The sequence below is a fragment of the Botrytis deweyae genome (assembly GCF_014898535.1).
Source record: "Botrytis deweyae strain B1 chromosome Unknown BDEW_001, whole genome shotgun sequence".
In the NCBI taxonomy this organism is placed as follows: domain Eukaryota; kingdom Fungi; phylum Ascomycota; class Leotiomycetes; order Helotiales; family Sclerotiniaceae; genus Botrytis; species Botrytis deweyae.
In genome coordinates, this window is record NW_024066208.1 from 1,530,839 (window position 1) to 1,552,701 (window position 21,863).

The window sequence follows — 21,863 nt, forward strand, 5'->3', positions numbered from 1 at the left end:
TCCCAACAAATCGAAGGTGTACTCTGTAAGATCCGGGAGAATTAACCAATTACACTTTAAAGTTAAATCTTAGCATCTTTAACCGAGACAGATAAGTGGAACAGGGGTGATGTGTATAATCTTTGTATGGGGTATTTATATTGAACTTACTCGAGAATACTGCAGAACTATTCTAGATGTTTATATTACGGTTTGTATTACGGCCAGGTTCAGTTGTAATAGACTAATAACCATGTTGTTGCACTTGATGAATCATTGCCTTGTATTTTATCATGTTTCAAATTTCTCTCAAGACCCTATCATGAATCAATTGACTTCAGCAACAAATGTCTTGCACGGTTGCACACGTGAATGAAATGAATGATTAGACTGCCACGTGGAATCGATATACACATGATATGATAACGAGATGAATGATCCGTAGCATCATGTAGAACTGACCTCCTTTCCTTCAAAAATAGTCGTTCGTTCAACGCCTGCATCATACACCAGCTCCTGTATTGACTTTCTTGCTCTGAAATCCCGGGCTCCGTTCTTACCGAAAATAATGAAACTCGCAGGAGCTCCAACCTCCAACTTAAGACTGCGCGTGATATCAAGACCTATTGCTGCTCTTGCTCTTGTAGATACACATTCCTATATTTCCTGATTAGTGGTATTCTGAATTGCTGTCGAACGAGGTACCATTACCAATAAGATCTCGGCATCTGCCTTTGTGCCTGTTTGATAAATGCCCATACCCAGACTTGTGAGACTCATAGGGTCACAACTACCGTAAGGGGTGAAGGCATTGCCGACGTTATTAATTCCTATAACTGCGTTGAGATCGTATTTCCTTATCATCTCAATCACTTGAAGTGTGCCCCTTGCTCTGCTACTCCCACTGGCACCCTTCGCAGGCCGACCCATCATGAATAAATCCGATGTAGGTAATCCGACAAACGCGATAGGTAAATCGCCAATCTCAAGACGAAGATCCCGCCAGGCATTCTCATCAAAGAGTGTGAGTCGGGTGCAATGTCCAAGCACAACAGTTCGAAATTTCAAGCCCGCGATATTTCTGTCGGTAAGCCACTGGACCTTACGGAGTTGTTCAATTACCGTATGAACGGCAGGCTTTTGGTTTGAATCTAGATTGTAGTCGAGGTGAAAATCCAAATGTAATGTGTGTGATTTCGCCGTTTCAACGGCCCATTGAATGTTTTTCTCTTGGAGGGCAAAACTTTTCTCGACGTATGGGGTACTTCCAAGCACCTCGACCCCGGGTCGTTTGATTGCTTCCTCGAGCAAATCTGACATTGATCGAGGTCCATGGTCGTGACTGAAGATTGGGTCCTGGGCAAATACGCATATCTGAATATGACACTTGCCATTAAATTCCGCTTTCAATGCCAATCCAGCATCCAAGCATTTCATCCCAACACCAAAGTCTACTTCAACAAAAGCTCGCATATGAGTGACACCGAATCGAATGCTCTCCTCAATCAAAGCCCTCCCCCTTTCCACAAGATCATCATGTTCGAAACGTGACTTGGCTTCACCTAACACATACAGAATTTAGAACAAGTCAAGAATGTGTTTATGGTGGCAATATCAACTTGATGATTGACGAAACATTCAGAGAGAGACAAACTAGTTAATTTCATTGCCTCGGAAAAATCACCGTCGTTGATTTCTAGATCTGCATATTTTGGATGTGATAATAAGAAGCATTTATCGAGATGGATGTGAGGGTGACACAAGCCAGGGACTATGAGGCGATAGTCCTTTTGCTTCGCGGAATCTGATGTAGAGTTGTCTGCACATGTAATTGAGCGAATAGAACCTGTCAAACAGTCGACATCATGACATGAATCCGAAGGATCTCCAGGAATATGAACATCTTTGAAGCTTGAGATTTCATTATCCTGTAGCTTCTTCGGTTGCTCAACATTTGGCATGAGGGTTTCTGACATTTTGAACATATTTTCGAAGTGATGATTTACTCCTCTCCATTGGCAATCCGCAGATTTAAAGAAAGCGATGTGGGGAATTGTGAAGGTCCCGCCCGCCAGGTCTCGGAGTGCAGTAGCGTACTTTTGGAGCTCTTGGAGTGAGCATCGATCATTGCTCTAACATTTTATTTTATTGTATGTACTCGTACATCAACCACGAAACAAAACTACAAAACAACCTGAGCCGGTGTCATTTTTGGTGTCAAAATGGCAGATCCGTTATATGAGCTTCTCATTCCATATTTTGATAAACCGTCGCCACGACCAGCACCACCGTCGACTGATCCCACAACTGCCACCTATTTGAATCGACTCTCTACCCTTCCCCTCTCCTCACTAAATACTTCCGAGCCTCAATCGCTTTCCCAAACATCCCACTCTCTTCTTCTATCTCTACAAGCTCTGTCCAAGCGCTCTCATAAATCAGTCATCGCATCTTCCGACCATTTATCAACACTTACTACTACTCTCCCTACCCTTGCAAAAGCCACCGCAGACTTACGAGATGCCCTTCCCAAGCTGGACGATGCAGCTATTCATTTCAGCGAAAACTACAACAATCGAATTGAGAATGACGTCCTCGATCGACGTCGTAAAGCTCTTTTATTATCACGGAACGTAGACAGACTCGCGGACGTGCTCGACTTACCTACCTTACTCTCTACCGCGATATCCTCTTCGAACACAATTCCTAGCGGTACGACTGGTAGAGAAAATAACACTTTAAATTATGCTTCTGCATTAGATCTGAATGCACATATCAGACGACTACACGCATTATATCCTACATCCCCCCTCATAACGAGTGTATCCTCACAAGCGGAGGAGAAGATGCAATTTATGGCCACAAATCTCATATACTCCTTGCGACAACCCTCTCTCAAACTTGCAGCTGCTATGCGTACAATCTCTTGGCTACGGCGTGTCTCCCCTGAACTCGATCCTTCTACATCCATACCAAGCTCTTCACAAACACGAGAAGGGGCGTTAGGCTCTTTATTCCTTGTTTGTCGCCTTGCCAGTCTTACAGCTATGCTTAATGCACTCAGTCCTTTGCGGGATCTCGCTGATCAAGAATCATTGCGGTTAATTTCGTCGACTGGAAAGGCAGGAGGGAACAAATTCGATGCAGGGCAACAGACAGAAAAATATTTAAAACGCTACATTGAGATATTCCGGGAGCAGAGTTTCGCAATGATTTCCATGTTCCGTTCTATATTTCCACCACCGACAGCTCAAGTCACAATAGAGGGGCTTAAAAACAATACGGAAGGGAAAGAAGATAACGATTTACTGGGTCCATTACCCAGTGCCTTGACTACTTTTCCTCTTCAATTGGTGGGAATGTTGGAGGAAACTCTGAAACTTTATCTGCCTAATGTCAGGGACAAAAGTGGTAGAGATAGTTTGCTCACTCAAGTTCTTTACTGTGCCGGTAGTTTGGGACGATTGGGGGGTGATTTCAGTCTTGTTCTTGCTGGTATGGGAAGTAAAGTCGACCAGGAAGAAGTAGCCGAGGGGGAGCCTGATGAGGATGAGGATGATGATGAAGAATGGGCAGAGGTTATCAAAAAGCATCGGGTTTTGGCGGGCAAGCTGGAATCTATGGTAGGGTCCAGAGGAGACTAAAGACCATGTGGTATGGATTCAGGCCATTTCGACCAAGTTTATGATTTTATATTTTCCAAGATACCCAAGTAAATTAGAATTGTCGCATTTATTAGTACTTTTACAATGTACATTATTAATACATCAGACTGACAACTAGGTATCCTCCAAATAAGTGAATATCAACATCTAGAAGTAACAATCCCATAACTGGTCGGAACCGAAGCCACGCTAAGCATGGTCTTGGCCAATTAGATAATCCTTGATTGTCATCCCTCAACTTTCAAATTATCAAATCCCTTCCTTACCTACGTACCTAGGTAGGTACCTGAATTATCTCATAACAACAACAATACACCATCTTTCCCTCCAGACGGTCATTCAAGCTTAACAATATGCACACACACTACATCCAACAATGGCTCATTGAATTCACGAATCTTAAACTCCAAGTCTCGTTTGGCTTCCATTAATTATCATAGGGTTCCAAGGTTCGTATACCGAGCTCTCGATCTGGGTACATATACGTATAATAGTATATTTCTGATTTTCGATGATCGGTAGTCAGTAATCGAGTTGCTTTCTAGAATGGGTGTTTTGAGGTATATGTATATCCGGATGGCAACTTGCATTTGGAAGATTCTCATAAGCGATGTATAGATTCAGTGGGGATAGTGGGTATGCTTTATACATTTCTGGTTCAAATAGGCTCTTTGTGAGTTGGGCTCGTGTCTGAGGATGTTGAGGATGATGTAGCGATAGATCGACAGTTGATGGAGGTTGCAGTTGTTTGACTTGTATGGAGCTTGAATAGGTTCGACAATGAGTGCTAATGCTCATGTAGTATGCAGCACTCAATCTCTGGGGAAAATCAACATTTTGAACACATGCATGTCATGGAGGTTCTCAATAATATGTTCCATCATCTCTGAATATGGTTCAGTGTTTCATTAATATTCCCCAACTTCATCATTGCAAGATTCTGTATCCGAGAACTTAGCTAGTGCTACCAGATCCAAATTTCACGCACAGGGTAGCTTTCATATGTTCCCCGAACAGCCAAGCCATTTAGTCCGAAATAGTGCGGACTGGTACCTCTCTCACTGTATCTATAGCCTTCTCAGGATCTTTAGCCACCGATGAAGTTTCACTGCTGGTTCTTCTATATTTCTGAACATCAACGCTCGGTGTGACCTTTTCATCCTTGTAGATGGCGCGTTGCTTCATGTTTGCGATATGTCCCTTCACAGTTGTGATGGGTGCAAAGTAAGGTCTTAGTGTTGGGGCAAGTGGGAGATGGCCCTTCACTTCCTTATATCTCATTAGAAGGAACCCAACAATGACCACAAGCCAATAGAGGTTGTATGAGATGACGGAGCCATAGGTTGCGGAGTTCTGCCAGCCGAGAATGGCATTGAAGATTCCCCATCCGCCACCACCATTTAATTCAGGGTTGCCAAACTAGAAGTGTCAGTAGATGCGTATACTGATAGTGTCGATTTAACTTACGTTGACATGCCACACACTCTGCCTAATATCATAAGAACCCGGACCTGCTCCAGTCTCTGCTGCGTCGCCTCCGGTAGCATCATTCCAATTCTGTGCTTGAAAGAACCATACTGCTCTTGAGAAAAGACCGGCAGCTACGAGATATAAGAGACATGTTGATATAACCAAGAAGAATTGAAGTTTCGATGTTGCTCCACCTCTGCGTCGTGTTAGTCTGACCAGCAGGATTGACGAGCTTGACTTACTTATATATGACATATCCTGCTGCTAATCCAGCAATCAGTCCAATGATGACTGGGAGTGGGATACTTGTTGCAGGCGTAGAGAAAGAAACACCTGCCACGAAGACGACGGCCTCAAGTCCTTCTCTAAGAACGGTAATGAAGGGAAGAACAAACATGAAGTGTTTCTCTCCCCATTTCTTGAAGTCAAGCCAACTAGCGTACCATCTTCGTTTTCTTGTATCTTCTGATGGCTCTAAATGTTGACGAAGCTTAACCGTCCACTTTTCCTTCATTTTTGACACACGGAGTAGCGCAGCTCCCATCAAAGTGATGATAACAGAGGCGACGATAGCAAATGAGCCCTCCCAATAGTATTCAGTAGTGGACCAGGCATCTTTACCAATTCCATAGAAAGCCCCGATCAAACCACCGCCGATGATCAAGCATAGGAGGAGTCCTGATAAAGCTCCCCAAATGACCTAGAAGCTATTCGTTAGAATCATGATCAATATTCTAAGCCAATATGGGAAAGATCAAGCGGATGGATAATCAGATATCTTACCTGTCGAAACAGCTTCTTGCGCAATGTCGCATCTTGATCAGAATTGCCCAAACTCTGCTTGATGAATGCAAGAAGAACGGAAACGATGACGACCGTCTCTAAAGACTCTCGAAATACGACGAAGAATACTGGTACCGAGAAAACGCTAGCAGTCATCTTCGCTATAATTACCTGTTGTATTTTCTGTTTCTCTGAGGGATTGTGGAGTTCCAATTGCGCGCTGCAACAAAGGGAGAGAAAAGACAACTTTTTGAAGAGAAATCAAACTCTCAAATCATGGAAGGATGATGCCGTTTATCCAGTATTTCCATCAAAATCGAAAGATGGAAAGAGGGAAAGGGCGGAAGGATCTGATAAGAAGAAACGAGGATCTGATAACAGTTAGACACTAGGGAGGGTCTGAGCGATCGAGTAAAATTCTTCAATTTTAAGCTAGCTAGTAGCTAGTGAATTGCTCTAATCTTTATTAGAAAAAGAACCCCCGAGATGAAATCCAGGGTTTTATTGGTCGGATACGGAAACTTTAAAGTTTGCTAGCCTGGTATTGGCAGGTTGTAGATTTGGAATGACACCCGGGAACCTTGATTGGTTGGTATAAAGAGGTCGAGGTTACAAGTCATTATTACTCTTGGTATGGACTCCATGTACATACGAGGGCGGTACGACTTGTTACTTGTTACGAATTCAAATCGATACCTACATGTGTGTACTTGGATGAACTTATGTATGGAAAGTTGTCACATTTATTGATGATCGTATTATCAATAACAATTCATGTCCACCAGTCCTATCGTTTTCCTTTTTGCGGAACTATCTGGGTTATTTCCGCAGTAGGCGTTTAAGCTTTACGGTTAGGTAATACTGTACGACCCGAAAGCTTGAGCTAAAAGCTTGTACGCCCGTGGGGTTATAGCTGGTATCCTGGCTCGAGCCTGGTTAGTCTAACCGTTTTCGTACTTGGTCGCACAAGCTAGGTAATTCGATGATTTCGATGAATTCCGAGTCTGTAAGGTGAATGAATAATTTTTGGTACGATGGGGAGAAATGAAACGAAACGATGTTTATCAGATCATCAAAGATTTCATAGATAAGGACTCGATGTGGATTCAATTTGGCTGAAGCTGGGTTTGAAGTTTGAATATACCTAGGTAGGTTGTATGTAGTAGGTACGAGTTATTGGACACCACTTTGCATCGAACATCAAGGGTTTCTCCCTGCAGCTACCTATTCCTTCTCTTTCTTTCTTTCTTTCTCTCTTTCTCTCTTCTCTGTATGATTTTATCACTCAATTTGCCTCCACTTCTACGTTTCATACTGATCGTCCGAGGCGTTGGAACAGCAATCGTTGATCTATCAAATCACATCAACACATGCTTCCTTAATTCCGTCTCATCGAGTTACATTTCGGCCTGAGTGACTTCCGGGATATCTGATCATATATCATCAAATACAGCCGTGATATCGATCACTTCAGCTTTTCTCTCGCACACGTATTCGGCTAGAGCTTTGCCGTATGATTTTCTCTTGTCATTTGACTGCAACGACCGGGGGTAAAAAGCTTCTTGCGATTAAGAATATTTACCGCGACTTGGTAAACAAGCTTGGAAAGCCTAGATTTTCTCTTAGCTCGATATTCTCTACTACGCCTGCCCTGATTCGGAACATACTCCACTCAAGCTCGTGTCACCCGTGACCCATCAATTACGGTACAATATCGTTTGATATTTAATCAGATCATCTTATCAATCATTAGCTTTTCTTAGGTAGCTACCTAGCCCTTGCGAATTTACTCCCCTCTTCAACAGGGCTTTCGGGTATCCACTTTCTTACTTCACTCCATCCATCCGTCGACAGCTACCTTCTCTCATTACCTTGGTTATCTGGTTATCAATCTCTGTTTTGGGTTGATATTGGGAGCTCTCGAGTATTCACTTGCAAGATAATTTGAAGTCTTGAGGAAATTATCTCGACCAAAGTTTGATCCTCACCTCGTTGGCAATTTCACTCATTACTTGATTTGAAAATGGCAATTTCTCTATCATTTTTCCCCATCTTATCGGCGCTGCTTCTTGCATTTTCCCTCCTCGCAGAAGCAGCGACGGTTACTTATGACTTCAACATTACTTGGGTACGAGCAAATCCCGATGGCGCTCATGAACGTCCAACCATTGGCATTAATGGACAATGGCCATTGCCTATTATAAGGGCAAATGTTGGGGATCAAGTAATTGTTAACGTTGATAATCAACTTGGCAATCAAACTACAACACTTCATTTTCACGGTCTTTTCATGAATGGCAGTACTCATATGGATGGACCTGCACAAGTATCTCAATGTGGAATTCCCTCTGGTTCACAATTTGTTTACAATTTTACTGTAAGTTGGCCATAATATATGAAGAACACATACGGTTAACGTGAGCGCTCACTAAACTTATCTCAGGTTAACCAGCCAGGTACTTACTGGTATCATTCCCACGACAGAGGGCAATATCCAGATGGACTTAGAGCGCCATTCATTGTCACGGATCCAGACTTTCCATATGCGGATGATGTTGACGAGGAATTTGTCCTCTCGGTCTCAGACTGGTACCACGAGGAGATGCAAGTCTGGATTCCTAAGTTTATCGGAGTTGCAAACCCAACTGGAGCGGAGCCTGTTCCTCAAGCCGTTCTTCTAAATGATACTCAAAACCTTACTCTATCCGTACAACCCGGGAAGACCTACCTATTTCGCATGGTCAATATTGGTGCTTTCGCTGGCCAGTACATTTGGTTCGAAGGCCACAATATAACCATTGTCGAAGTTGATGGCGTCTATACTGAAAAGGCAGAGGCAGAATCTATATATATTGCTGCAGCTCAGAGATACAGCTTTTTACTCACCACCAAGAATGACACTTCGGCGAACTCTGCTTTTGTCACAAGCATGGATACGGTAATTACAATGTTTGATTAAAATTAGAGTCTTTGCTAAAACATTCTAGTCCCTTTTTGACACAATTCCTGACGGCTTGAATTGGAACGGCACGGGATGGCTGGTCTATGACGATAATAAAGCCCTCCCGGATGCCGCATTTGTTGACGAATATAACGATTTCGATGATTTCAATCTAGTACCTTACGATCGCATGGCGCTACTTCCAGAACCTGATCAGGTTATTAGTCTCGATGTAGTCATGGACGTGCTTGGAAATGGTAAACCATAGTAGGTGATTTCGTATCATTTTTATATCGCAATTCTGACTCTTGATAGTGCATTCTTCAACAATATTACATATGTTTCCCCCAAGGTTCCCACCCTATATTCAGTTATGTCCACTGGAGATGATGCTGCAAATGCTGCTGTTTATGGAGAGTTCACTCACTCTTTTGTTCTTAATTACCAACAAACAATTGAAATCGTCGTAAACAACCTTGGTAAGTACAAAAACATGATGAGCAAAACCGACCACGTGGTATCCATCCTGTCGTCGCGAACATCACCTCCGAGTACTCCGCTAATGCTCTCTAGACTCCGGCAAACATCCTTTCCATCTCCACGGTCACAACTTTCAAGTAATCCAGAGATCCGATGAAGATGCTGGCACATTCGACTCTACCAACACAACAGAGACATCCTTTCCAGCTGTTCCCATGCGTCGCGACACAGTCGTTCTTCGTCCATCCGGCTACCTCGTTCTCCGTTTCCAATCCGACAACCCGGGAGTTTGGCTCTTCCACTGCCACATCGAATGGCACGTCGACCAGGGTCTCATCGCAACCATGATCGAAGCCCCTCTGGAGCTCCAAAAATCTCTCACTATCCCAAAGGATCACATCACGGCTTGCCAAGCTCGTGGTGTACCATATGCAGGTAATGCGGCTGGTAATACGGAAGATTACTTGGATCTGAAAGGTGCCAATGTAGCCCCTGGCCCGCTGCCTGCAGGTTTTACGGCAAAGGGAATTGTAGCTATGGTGTTTAGTTGCTTGGCTGCGCTTTTGGGTCTAGCTACCATTACGTGGTATGGGCTTGCTGAGATGGGGGATGCGGATAAGGAGGCGGAGAAGAAAAGATTGGCGGGAGATGGAAGTGAGAGTCGTGAAGGCGTTTTTGTTCCGGAGAGTGTTATGGTGGAGAAGTAAGGTGATTTTGTAGAAGTATGTGGTTTGGCTTGCGACCCTAGGGGGGGGGGGGGGGTTATAGTGGGAGGAAACGAATAAAGACTCTGAAATAATTTTCGAGATGAACATCGATTTCATAGAGTTAACGAGGAAATGTACATATGATAAATGATTAATACCCTGCTGATACCAATGATTATCTTTTTTTGTTCAAATACCACCAAACCTTTCCATGCCTAGGTCCATGTAAAAATTCTGATCTCTTTACATGTATCCCACTTTGAGAACCACGCTGCTTACCAGCTACCAACTAGCATTTTTCGAAGTTCCATCTCTAAAGATGGGAAGGGATGTTATAGTTTGTAAGATTACTTGTTTGCGTTTCACCATCACATCGTGGAAATGAATGAGACTGTGAACTTTGAGCTTTAAAGAGTCTTGTTAATGAAGAGGTATATATACCTCTTCAACGAACTATTCCATCATAGCATGAACCCTGGGGTGAGACTACGAATGGAACATGGGTCTGCTTTCTTTAGGTTGACGCGAACTAGAACCACATAGAATCCAGTGAGAACTACTCTTTTCCCGAAAATGACTCTGTAAAAGCTACTTAAATTCTCAACATTCCTGCTCTCCAAACTTGGAATCGAAATCGCTATACGATATGAGATAAGGTAGATGAAATTCAACGGTCATGATACGTGAGAATGAGGAATGCTACTACTACATGCATTGATGCCGTTACGTTTTCGGGATATCTGATTCTATAGCCAGGAAAGAAGTAGTGTGTTGTATAGACTGTAGGTACTGTGACAATAATACGTAGTCGTGCAAAAAGAAACAACAACAAAAATACAAATCCAACTCATATTGAATTTACTCACCACTGGGCCATATCGACAGTAATACAAACACCCCTTATCTGAGGAACCACCAGTTCAACCCGCACCATTTCCTAGTAGAGGAATCACTTGATGAAAAGTTTTTTTCACGTGAAAATTGAAAGATTGGTTGGTCTCCATGATAGATTGGTTGGTCTCCATGATAGATTCTGCTCTTCGTATTTTGAAGTGCATATGAACAAAAACAAATGTGATATTGAGTCCTTGTATACCAACCTCCAGGATAATTCGACGGCTAGTAAGAGCCATTGACTTGACAAAGAATACTCTATCTCAACTCGACATCTCAAAGGACAATCTCACAGAGTGTGCCACATCACTTACTTTCACTTGCGAATTTGTAGTATATAACATCTCCATTCTCCTTCCTTTCTCTTTCTCTTTCTCCAAAACTTTTATAAGATGCCAGAAAAGCCCCCAGAAGGTGAATATGAGTGGGATGGACGATTAAACCTTACCAAACACTAAATCACCCCTCTAGTCACAAGACCGAAGCCAAGAGAAATAACAGAACCAATGAAGAAAAATAAGCCTGAATCTGATGTTGAGTGTATGAATGAAACAGGAGTGACAACAACAGCTACTCAGCACTCCAACTCAGAGTAACAACAACAAAATTCTCGACGATCAAAACAGCCAAATGGTAAGAATATCGGAAACAGACACTTCAGTTCTTCGCCCCTGCAGAGGACTATCTGCGTCGAGTCGTGTTGATCTCCGAGGATACACTACGCCTGTCTACATGGCCTTCAAATTCTCGGCTGTCTTCGTTTCTGTTTCCTGAGTTGTGAAAGGAAATCCTGGGCTCATTTTATATAGCAACTACCCTAGTGCAGATAATTCAAAAAGTAAGGGCTCCACCGTCCCCGCCACTCACCAGACATTCACAAGGCTGGCCTATTGGCCTAGAATTTTCACAAGCTCTTTCATTGAATCACTATAGCACATAAAAGTGTTCATAAAATTGGGTATTCGTATTAAGTACACACCAGAAAAAGGCACCAAGCTAGCTACATAAACGAGAAAGAAGAAGAAAAACAATAAACGCAAGAAGTGTACATATGTGCCGTGTCGGTCACCCAAACAGTCCACTGCCCCAACTTGCTGATTACTATAATGATCCTGTTTGCTCATGAATTCAAGACCCTGAGTTTTTGTTTTCGAGGTGGCAAACCAGAGCCATAATCGAGGTATCTTGAACGCCTAAACGCCACAGAAATGCGTGATATGAATCGTGTCAATAAATTACCAAAGGAATTGTTGTGCGAATCGCCAGCACCATGAAACTCATCATTTGAGATGAACTATGTTCCTGGTGGAGGTGGTGGAGGTGCGCCTGGGAAAGTGAATCCTGGAGGAAACATTGGCATTCCATTAGGAAGTGTTGGAAGAGGATAAGGGAACGAGCCTAACGGGAATGGAGGCATGACTGGCGGAACAGTATTGGCAGGGAATTTATGACCTTCATCCCGATGGTCATCCCGACGATCTTCTCGATCACGACGATAACGAGGTCTCTCATCCTCCTCGTAATCGCGAGCGCCAGATTTTGGACCATTCTTTCCACCGTTGTCGGTTTGCATGCGACGGCTAATTGCCTTGGACGAAACACCTTGACCGATTTCAATATCAGGCTCTTCGACAACCATACCAGGTTCAATTTCTTGGCCACCACTGCCACCAAATTCTGCATTGAGCATCCACTTTCGGTCGGCATCCGTGAGTTTGCTGATCGGAATGATGCTGATACCTGTTTGGTAATCACTGCAATCACGTGGTCCGAAGCCAACACCCCAACGAGTCTAGAATTAAGAGTTAGCAAATTGTTTGAGTATGGATGGCATTTATATGTAATGTACATACTCTCAATGTAGACTCGGGACTTCTGTTCTTTTCCATGGCCTCCTTAGCTTTGACAGCATGCTCGCGACTGACCATCTTAACGAAAGCGTGGCGCTTTTCTTTGTTAACAATGCAAGTTTGCACATCACCATATTGATTGAAGAGTCCTTTCAATTCATGCTCGGAAGAACTATAGATAGTCAGTATGAACGGCAAACTTTCGAAAAAGGACAATTCGAATGATAAAGACTAATGGCTTGACTTACGTAACTCCACCAACAAACAAAGTGCGACTGAGAACTGTAAGTTTTGTTAGAATAACTTCAAACATAAATGCAGACAGATTGATAATTTACCTTTGATATTTCCTTTACCAATTGAAGCATCGTGTCCAACCCATTTAGGTCCACTAGTATTTGTTCTAGGAGGTGTATTGCTGCGACGGCGTTGGGGGCTACGTTGGCGGTATTCATTACCTCGGCCGCGTCCACCTCTACCACGATCATCGGAACCTCTCATACGTGCTGGAGATTCCCTATCAAAATCATCACGACGACGAGCATTTGGAGAATCACGACCACCCCAGCCACGTTGAGGAGATGGGGATCTAGAACGACGACGGTAACGTCCAGGTGGTGATCTCATAGAATCTTGGAAACCATTTCGGTCACGTGCATCATCTCTGACACCCCAATTATTTTGAGCATGAGCATTTTGATTTTGAGCAAATGGAGGAGGAGCAGCGGCTGCAGCTCCTTGATTACCCATGGCTGCCAAGATACCAGCAATCTGTTCGGCTGGAACACCCGTAGCTGCAAGTGCCTTGATTAAAGCTACCTGTTGTTGCGTAGCTGGGTCGAGATTACCGGGAGGGTTCATTGGTGCTGCACCTGGGAAAGGATTTGGATTACTGGCAAAGTTCGGCATTCCATTACTTGGACCTTGACCATAAGCAGGCATCGAGGTAGCTGGGGCATTTACAGGTTGAGGAGCAACTGAAAATGGCAAGCTTTGGTTTACTGCTTGAGGTGGTTGAATGGGATTATGCTGCGCATGTGACACATTGTATGGATTAACAGGTGGGGTAGAAGCAACTGGCGTAGGTGTGGCATTTTGACGGGCAGTGTTTGACATATTTGCGAGAGCTGCTAATATCGAAGATGTATTAGGGGGCACAGAAACTTGTTGTGGGGGCGCCATGGTCGAAGTTGCTGAAGTTGGTTGTAAACCTAAGGCTCCTTGAAGATCTTTTGGGGGACTTCCTGGAGGTGTTGTAGATTCTACATGGCCGATAACATTATGGTTAGATATACGGCAACATTATTTTCTCTCGGGATTATATGTGACAATCTTACCAGCATTCAACTTGTCTTTAAAGCCATTCAACATTTGCGCAGGGAAGGTTTGTCCCTTCTCCCAAATATCAACTAATTTTTTAATCTTGTCCTACAAAAAACAACAAATGTCAAGTAAGTAGGAATTCATATGGAGGATTGGTGAATATAGAGAAGGTGCACAATGATATCTCGGGTTGAGGAACATATATGATATCTTGGAAGCAAATTTTCACGCAGACATAGAACATAGCTATGCTGGAAACGACTCAGTTCGAGCATTTTGAATATACTGGGCGTACCTTTTGATCATCGGGAGCAGTTTGGATTATGTCGTTCATAAAAGCGGGGAGCAATTCCTTTACTTTATGTACACCAGCAGCATACGTGCCATCCGGAGCAGAACTATTTATGGTTTGTTGAGCAAGTTTGGCTTGTTCGGTCCATTTTCGAGTTACAGAGTCTACGACGTAGAGGGTGCCAAGCTTGTGTGTGCCAGGTGTCTTTTTAAAGTGCACATATAATTTCTGAACCAAAGCGGATTCTTGCTGCAGAGAGAATGAGATGTTAGTTAGAGCTCGCAGGCAAGGAGGGAGATGGGGAGAGATGCAGCCGTGGTGGCAATGGAAGCAGCGGAACATGAGACTATCGCATACCTGGATATTTTGGGTGCAGAGGTTTGTAAGGCCTTGAATTCGAGATCCTGATACACCAGGAGGTCTTAATTGTACCATGGCTTGAAGGCCGGCTTCTAATTCTGCTACTGCGGAAGACATGATGGATATGACTTCTCAACCACTGAAGATATGAACTCAGTTCTTCAAATCAACGCGACGAATTGTTATCGACGAGGTGACAATTAAATCTAGATTACTCTCTATGATTTGATCTTCACCAGCTCGATTCCAGATTATGGGCTACGATGAAAAATTTGATGAACGGATCTATCGCGACTACGGATCTGCGACCGTCACGTAAGGTCTAGAGCTCTTCAGAACTCTGATAATAAACTTGGAGAGAGTTGTGGCAGAAGGTAGAAGTCGCTACTAATGTAACGAGATTTTGATTACTTTGATTTACCTCAGATTCAAGTAGATGGAGATTAAATGAGTTAAGGGATGTTCGAAGATGTTGAAGTTGTCGAAGTTATCCGAGTTGAAAAAGGTTGGGGTTTATGTGTAGGAGCTTCGATCATTCGATTAATCATGGAGCTAAAAGGCAAGGTCTTGTTTTTTACGCCCTAGTTAGTCATCCATCAGCTGTAAAGTCACGTGTGGGACACGAAATTATCAAATTACGGTTTCTTTGACAGAATCTCATTTCTTGTTTCACTTCTCCGAGGCAAATGGGGTGAATGGAGAATCTGATTGGTTAGATGGAAGGATGTGAGAAGCAAAACACAACAAAGTGAATCCTGACATTGGTTGAATGGAAGGTCATGAAATATGAACAACATGGAGAAGAAATATGAATTATAATTAACTTGTGAAACCTACCTATTTATGTCGACGTGCGTACCTACCTACCTACTTATGAATCAATTGCCGACCTCTTTCGTCGGTGCCCGAGGCAAAGAGCACAGAACTTGGAAGACTTGAGAATTGGCGGGGAGTTACCGATCGGGTATTGCCCAGGTATAACCGCCCTCGAGCCGCCCATATCTACTTTACCACGTGTTTACCTCCCTAGCTGGAGTACTCTGTTAATTTCGCCCCGCCATATCTATACAGTAAGCCAGATCTCCAGTTGAATGGAGTGAATTAATCCATATCATTCATTCGCGTAACCAATTAAACTAATACAATTATTGAAATCGGTGGGGATTTCCGTCTTACATTCTCGGAATAACTCGCGTTTATCAAATACTAAGGTTGACGTAGTTAAGGTAGGGGAAGCTTTCTGCATGTATTGGTGCATTGGTCGGCCTCAACACTAGCGGGTCTCCGACCATTTTTTCCGTCCACGAGCCGGAATCTGTTCTTAAATTTCTATTCTATCATACCTACATTTTTGCATTTCTACTGCAATTACAACATCTCTCACGATGGCATCCCTTCGTATTGGTCAAACCGCTCTTAGAGCATCTATGAGAGCTCCAACATTCGGTGCTAAATCCGCCGCCTTCAATGGCTTGCGATGCTATTCATCGAAGACTCAGGTATACTCCAAACTTTTCTCCATACGGCACAAGCCAGCTTTACTGACTATTCTTCTTTCTAGACTTTGAAGGAGCGTTTCGCCGAGCAGCTTCCAGAGAAGATTGAGCAAATCAAGGCTCTCCGCAAGTAAGAAATATCTTATCGATTTAAAAAATCGACACTCACTTTACATCTACATATACTTATTTCCGCAGGGGTTACGGAAGCAAGGTCATCGGCGAGGTTACTTTGGACCAAGTCTACGGTGGTGCTCGTGGTATCAAGTCATTAGTTTGGGAAGGTTCAGTTCTCGACTCTGAGGAGGGTATCCGTTTCAGAGGAAAGACTATCCCAGAGTGCCAGGAACTCCTCCCAAAGGCACCAGGTGGACAAGAGCCTTTACCAGAAGGTAAGACCTCATATGACGCTTGCTGTTATGCGCAATCACTAATTTAACCAAGGTCTTTTCTGGCTCCTTTTGACCGGTGAAGTTCCAAGCGAGCAACAAGTTCGCGATCTCTCTGCCGAGTGGGCCGCTCGTTCCGATGTACCAAAGTTCGTCGAAGAGCTCATCGACCGATGCCCAAGCGATCTCCACCCAATGGCACAATTCTCCCTCGCTGTCACTGCTCTCGAGCACGAGTCCGCATTCGCCAAGGCTTATGCTAAGGGAATGAAGAAGACCGAGTACTGGGGTCACACTTTCGAGGATTCCATGGATTTGATTGCCAAGCTCCCAACCATCGCCGCTAGAATCTACCAAAACGTCTTCAAGGGCGGTAAGGTCGCTGCTGTCCAAAAGGACAAGGATTACTCCTTCAACTTTGCCAATCAACTCGGATTTGGCGAGAACAAGGACTTCGTTGAATTGATGAGATTGTACCTCACCATCCACACCGATCACGAGGGTGGTAACGTTTCTGCCCACACCACTCACTTGGTTGGATCTGCTCTCAGTTCCCCAATGTTGTCCCTTGCTGCCGGTTTGAACGGTCTCGCTGGTCCTCTTCACGGTCTCGCCAACCAAGAAGTCTTGAACTGGCTCACAAAGATGAAGGCTGCTATTGGTGACGATCTCAGTGATGAGGCCATTAAGAACTACTTGTGGTCTACTCTTAACGCCGGTCAAGTCGTTCCAGGTTACGGTCACGCCGTTCTCCGCAAGACTGATCCCCGTTACATGGCTCAGAGAGAATTTGCGGAGAAGCATTTGCCATCGGGTAAGTTTAACCGAGCACGTGATTTGCGTTTTCAACTCTAACATTATAATTTACAGATCCTATGTACAAGCTTGTTAGCCAAGTTTATAAGATTGCTCCAGGTGTTCTCACCGAGCATGGCAAGACCAAAAATCCGTTCCCAAATGTTGACGCCGTGAGTACTTCAACTACAAATATATACAATTTAATAACTGACGCTTTTCATAGCACTCTGGTGTCTTGCTCCAATACTATGGTTTGACTGAGGCCAACTACTACACCGTTCTCTTCGGTGTTTCCCGTGCCATTGGTGTCCTCCCACAATTGATCATCGACAGAGCCGTCGGTGCCCCAATTGAGCGCCCCAAGTCCTTTTCCACCGAGAAGTGGGCCGAGATTGTTGGAGCCAAGTTGTAAAAAGGATTTCAAAAGTGTAGTGTGGAGGTAAACTTAGTGGTATACACATGGACGCCCTGAATTAATGACCAAAGGTGTAGACTGGATAGAGCCAACCATTATAAAATTGTAGAATCATTTTTTCAAGAAGTTGCAGTAAAGGAAACCTAGAGCAGGAATACGTACTCATACTTCTCCTCATGATGATTCAGTGTATAATATAATGATTTGCTTTTGCTAGAAGAACAAAGACGAAGGGAACTCCACTATCAATCTGGTATATCATGCATCCTTTTGCTTACTGACATGTGTCTCATGCCATTAAACATATACACGGATCAATTGCACCATTCCTTTCTTTTCAATGATTCAGATTTACTGGGACATTCAATCTCTTGCAAGTATCCAACTCTCTCAACTACAACCCTTAATCTTGACATAGGAAAGCGGCCCAAAGCGATCAAATGCCCAACCCATCTCAATCCCATCCAGATACAAATATCAACATCATCCCAACTATGTTATTCAAACCTGACTAGACATCTCTCGTACACATCTTGTTCGCGTTATTTCACTGTCGAGGTATTACTAATTCTTTATCAGATTGTTCAGTTTTATTGAGGGTTGTCGGTACGACGCTCTCTAGATGGATTTTGATGTACGTGATTGATTATAAGAAGACACCCCTGGAATCTGGCACTGGAGTTTGGAGTTTTCTTCTTCTTGGTGTTAGGATTGGGAGAATTGGGGGTTAGAAGGATGTGAGGGGTATGGGTGCATGAATTTATGAGGTGGTTTGGAATACTGTGGATTTTATGGAGGGGATATCACGAGCGAGGTCTATGGTGTAGGTTGTGGATTTGGGGCCAGAAATCAGGAGCCGTATTGGAGTTTGCCGAAAGAACAGGTCGGCATTGTTAACTTAGGTCATTGGGTTCATCAATCAATCACAAATTGAAGCATAAAAATCGAGATCAGTTGATGAAAGTTTAGCGTCTATTCACTTTCTAGTTTGTTCACAAAATAAATGTATTGTAAGAGTTGGAAGTAACGATTAATTGTAAAGAGTTCTCAAAAGTACTCGAATTCAGCCTATTATTTCGGCTACGTAGAGGGGAGGGGCTAGACGAAACTAACAAGTCATGTCAATGAGCAGGCCGGTGTGGTCGTATGCTTTTGCTACCTAGGTACTTGGTTGGCCCTTTGAAAATAGAAATCATTCCATTAGCTTGTGAAGGAAGCTACAGTCCTGAGACTTAAAGATGTTGGGGAAAATGAGTGAGATACTGTCAGTGTATAGAGAGTCGTTCAGAAAGTAAGGGATATGCTATGGCGCTTCATAGATAAAGGTCGTCGTTATCTCGCATCGCAAGACTGAAAAGTCTAAGAGTATCTGATTTCAATAAACTCAGCTATCACTCGTGTAGAAGACGGGGATGAGATCATCAACACAAACAATAAGTGTCCGAACCAAACAATGTTCGAGTCAAGAATGCATACAAAGTATACTCATTATTGACAACAAGATGTCGTACTAGCAAGCCGATCAATTCAGCTCGAGACTCCATCCAAAGAGGAAAAAGCAAAACTGATACCAAATTCCAGACCGCTTTTAAAGTCGGAGCGGACTTCCCCAATGAATCAACAACACATGCAATTCGTTGAGCTTGAACTTCTCAACAAATGGCCGAGGCTTCCAAGGTTGTTCCATTCTTTTTCTTTAGGGTTGCCCGAACGGTATTTAGTAGGCTTTAAATAGCAGTAGACCCTCTGTACGGAGGTAAGAAATAAGGTTGTGAACTTGTTATGTGTACACTGTACAATGATTGATGGGTGGAGAATGGACAAGAGACAGTGGACATATGCATCAGGAAAGCTGGGCCCGAGTATGATTGATAAGTGATTGATTGATAGAGAAGAGAAGTTTACTTTCTGGTGCTGCACCAGCTGGTACAAAACACAATCGAATTCATTCATTCATTCAAGACCAAGACCAAGACCAAGACTTTCTTTCTGCTGACCCCGATTCATTATCTTGCAGGAAAGAATGTGATAATACAAGACCGGTGAACAATGAATAATTTGGTAATTTACATAGCACAATACAAATAAAAGAGAGGTTTCTTTAAAGTAATTTTTATATAATTTCCAAATTTCCATGTAATTTCCTACCAGGTAAACTTTTTCTTTTATTGCTTTCTTCACCTTCACTCCAAATAAGTTTTCAGCATTATCAACAAATTCCCACATACCTACCCTTGTATCTTATCGGGGCCCGAAGACCCCAATACCGAGCACCACTCAAAAAATTAGGGTCCACCTGGTCTTTCATTAGCTTCCTATCTTTCGCGAGAACTGTGGCAGATCAGCTAAGCTCTCCTTTCAACAAACACATATCTCTTCCTCCTCCTCCCTCGCTCTCATTCCCTTTTCTTTCCTTCCATCCATCAAATCTTCCTTACTTGGGTACTTTCCAACCACAACAACAACCCTCAATCTCACCACCCTTTCCTTTGCGAAGAAGCAACCTATTCCCTTGGTCAGGGCCCCAATACAAACACCATCTACCTTATCATGTCCGCTGTTACCGCCAAAATGCCCATTGTCGGCAAACCAGCCGTTCCAGAGAAGAAACCCGTCAAGTTCTCCAACTTGCTTTTGGGGGCCAGTTTGAACTTGTTCGAGGTAACCACTTTGGGTCAACCGTTGGAGGTTACAAAGACTACTATGGCTGCTAATAGAGGGGATACTTTTGCGGGTGCTCTGGGTAGAATTTGGGGGAGAGGTGGTGTTCTTGGATGTAAGTTTTTTTCTTCATTCTTTTTTCATGGGTTTCTTGATTTCCACGTCAATCCTATTCTATGATTTGATTTGTGTATTTTTCTTTTTATTCCAGATCTGCAAGAATAACAGCTAATGATAATCCCACTACAGTCTACCAAGGACTTATTCCATGGGCATGGATCGAAGCCTCCACCAAAGGTGCCGTTCTTCTCTTCGTCGCCTCCGAAGCCGAGTGGTACGCTCGTTCTTTCGGTGCGGGTGATTTCACCGCCGGTATTAGTGGAGGTGTAATTGGTGGTGTTGCTCAAGCATATGCTACCATGGGATTCTGCACCTGCATGAAGACCGTCGAAATCACCAAGACAAACATGGCAAAAGCTGGTGTCAAGCCTGACGGTACCATGACCACTTTCATGAACATTTACCGCAAAGAAGGTATCAAGGGAATCAACAAGGGAGTCAACGCCGTTGCTATTCGTCAAATGACCAACTGGGGAAGTAGATTCGGATTGAGTCGATTGGCAGAAAGCGGTATTCGAAAAGTAACCGGCAAGGGTGAGAATGGAAAGTTGAATGCTTGGGAGAAGATTTTGGCAAGTGGATTGGGTGGTGGATTGAGTGCTTGGAATCAACCTATCGAAGTTATTCGTGTCGAGATGCAGAGTAAGACGGTGGATCCCAACCGACCTGCTAAGATGACGGTTGGCAATACCCTCAAGTATATTTATAGTCAGAACGGAGTTTCGGGCTTGTATCGTGGCGTTGTTCCTAGAATTGGGTTGGGCGTTTGGCAAACTATCTGTATGGTTGCTATGGGTGATATGTAAGTTTTCTTCCCCTTCCATCATCCCTTCACTACTCAACATCTACCTAACAAAACAATTACTAACACAAAATGAACAGGGCAAAAGCTTATGTCGAGAAATTGACGGGTGAAAAGGTCACCGCTAAGCATTAAGGCGTTTTGGGAATACCTGGCTTGCGTGCATACACACATATCTGGCATTGGTTTGGTTCTTCTGGTTTTTGTATGGAGGCTTGCTATGATCTTCTCAGAATAAGAGTAGAGGAAATGAGTTTAATGATCTGATATATGATGAATGCGATTGCAATTGCAATGCGAATTAATAGACAATTTTCGGGGTGGTAGATAGATGATATGATGGCGAGTGTCTACATGCGTGGACGAATTTGATTGAAATGAGAGTTTTTCAATCTCCATTTATGTGTTTGCGTGTCTATTGATGATTGTCCTTGTTAT

General features: G+C 43.4%; 7 protein-coding genes across 7 annotated transcripts; 4 read left to right on the forward strand and 3 right to left on the reverse strand.

Annotated features, from left to right (window-relative positions):
* Window positions 1-426: 426 nt before the first annotated feature.
* EAE98_000446 (uncharacterized protein) lies at window positions 427-1,955 on the reverse strand (the record flags this gene model as incomplete). Its single annotated transcript, XM_038948064.1, has 3 exons — window positions 427-636; window positions 691-1,541; window positions 1,634-1,955. The coding sequence occupies 3 exons, from the start codon at window positions 1,953-1,955 to the stop codon at window positions 427-429; spliced, it is 1,383 nt and encodes a 460-aa protein (XP_038815741.1).
* A 246-nt stretch (window positions 1,956-2,201) lies between these two features.
* On the forward strand, window positions 2,202-3,623 carry EAE98_000447 (uncharacterized protein; the record flags this gene model as incomplete). The annotated part of the gene is made up of 1 exon (XM_038948065.1): window positions 2,202-3,623. One exon carries the CDS (start codon window positions 2,202-2,204, stop codon window positions 3,621-3,623), a length of 1,422 nt encoding a protein of 473 aa, XP_038815742.1.
* A 1,047-nt stretch (window positions 3,624-4,670) lies between these two features.
* EAE98_000448 (uncharacterized protein) lies at window positions 4,671-6,053 on the reverse strand (the record flags this gene model as incomplete). The annotated part of the gene is made up of 4 exons (XM_038948066.1): window positions 4,671-5,063; window positions 5,112-5,310; window positions 5,357-5,814; window positions 5,898-6,053. The coding sequence occupies 4 exons, from the start codon at window positions 6,051-6,053 to the stop codon at window positions 4,671-4,673; spliced, it is 1,206 nt and encodes a 401-aa protein (XP_038815743.1).
* A 1,867-nt stretch (window positions 6,054-7,920) lies between these two features.
* Window positions 7,921-10,025, forward strand: EAE98_000449 (uncharacterized protein; the record flags this gene model as incomplete). Its single annotated transcript, XM_038948067.1, has 5 exons — window positions 7,921-8,274; window positions 8,341-8,835; window positions 8,885-9,105; window positions 9,154-9,317; window positions 9,412-10,025. The coding sequence occupies 5 exons, from the start codon at window positions 7,921-7,923 to the stop codon at window positions 10,023-10,025; spliced, it is 1,848 nt and encodes a 615-aa protein (XP_038815744.1).
* Window positions 10,026-11,851: 1,826 nt separating this feature from the next.
* Window positions 11,852-15,325, reverse strand: EAE98_000450 (uncharacterized protein). The gene is made up of 7 exons (XM_038948068.1): window positions 14,742-15,325; window positions 14,388-14,633; window positions 14,107-14,197; window positions 13,108-14,031; window positions 13,018-13,051; window positions 12,773-12,941; window positions 11,852-12,711 (listed from the first exon to the last, which is right to left on the reverse strand). The coding sequence occupies exons 1-7, from the start codon at window positions 14,859-14,861 to the stop codon at window positions 12,214-12,216; spliced, it is 2,082 nt and encodes a 693-aa protein (XP_038815745.1). The 5' UTR covers window positions 14,862-15,325; the 3' UTR covers window positions 11,852-12,213.
* Window positions 15,326-15,914: 589 nt separating this feature from the next.
* EAE98_000451 (uncharacterized protein) lies at window positions 15,915-18,484 on the forward strand. The gene is made up of 6 exons (XM_038948069.1): window positions 15,915-16,243; window positions 16,306-16,370; window positions 16,439-16,632; window positions 16,685-17,443; window positions 17,500-17,597; window positions 17,651-18,484. The coding sequence occupies exons 1-6, from the start codon at window positions 16,130-16,132 to the stop codon at window positions 17,837-17,839; spliced, it is 1,419 nt and encodes a 472-aa protein (XP_038815746.1). The 5' UTR covers window positions 15,915-16,129; the 3' UTR covers window positions 17,840-18,484.
* Window positions 18,485-20,392: 1,908 nt separating this feature from the next.
* Window positions 20,393-21,560, forward strand: EAE98_000452 (uncharacterized protein; the record flags this gene model as incomplete). The annotated part of the gene is made up of 3 exons (XM_038948070.1): window positions 20,393-20,618; window positions 20,753-21,425; window positions 21,506-21,560. 3 exons carry the CDS (start codon window positions 20,393-20,395, stop codon window positions 21,558-21,560), a joined length of 954 nt encoding a protein of 317 aa, XP_038815747.1.
* Between the last annotated feature and the right edge of the window lie 303 nt (window positions 21,561-21,863).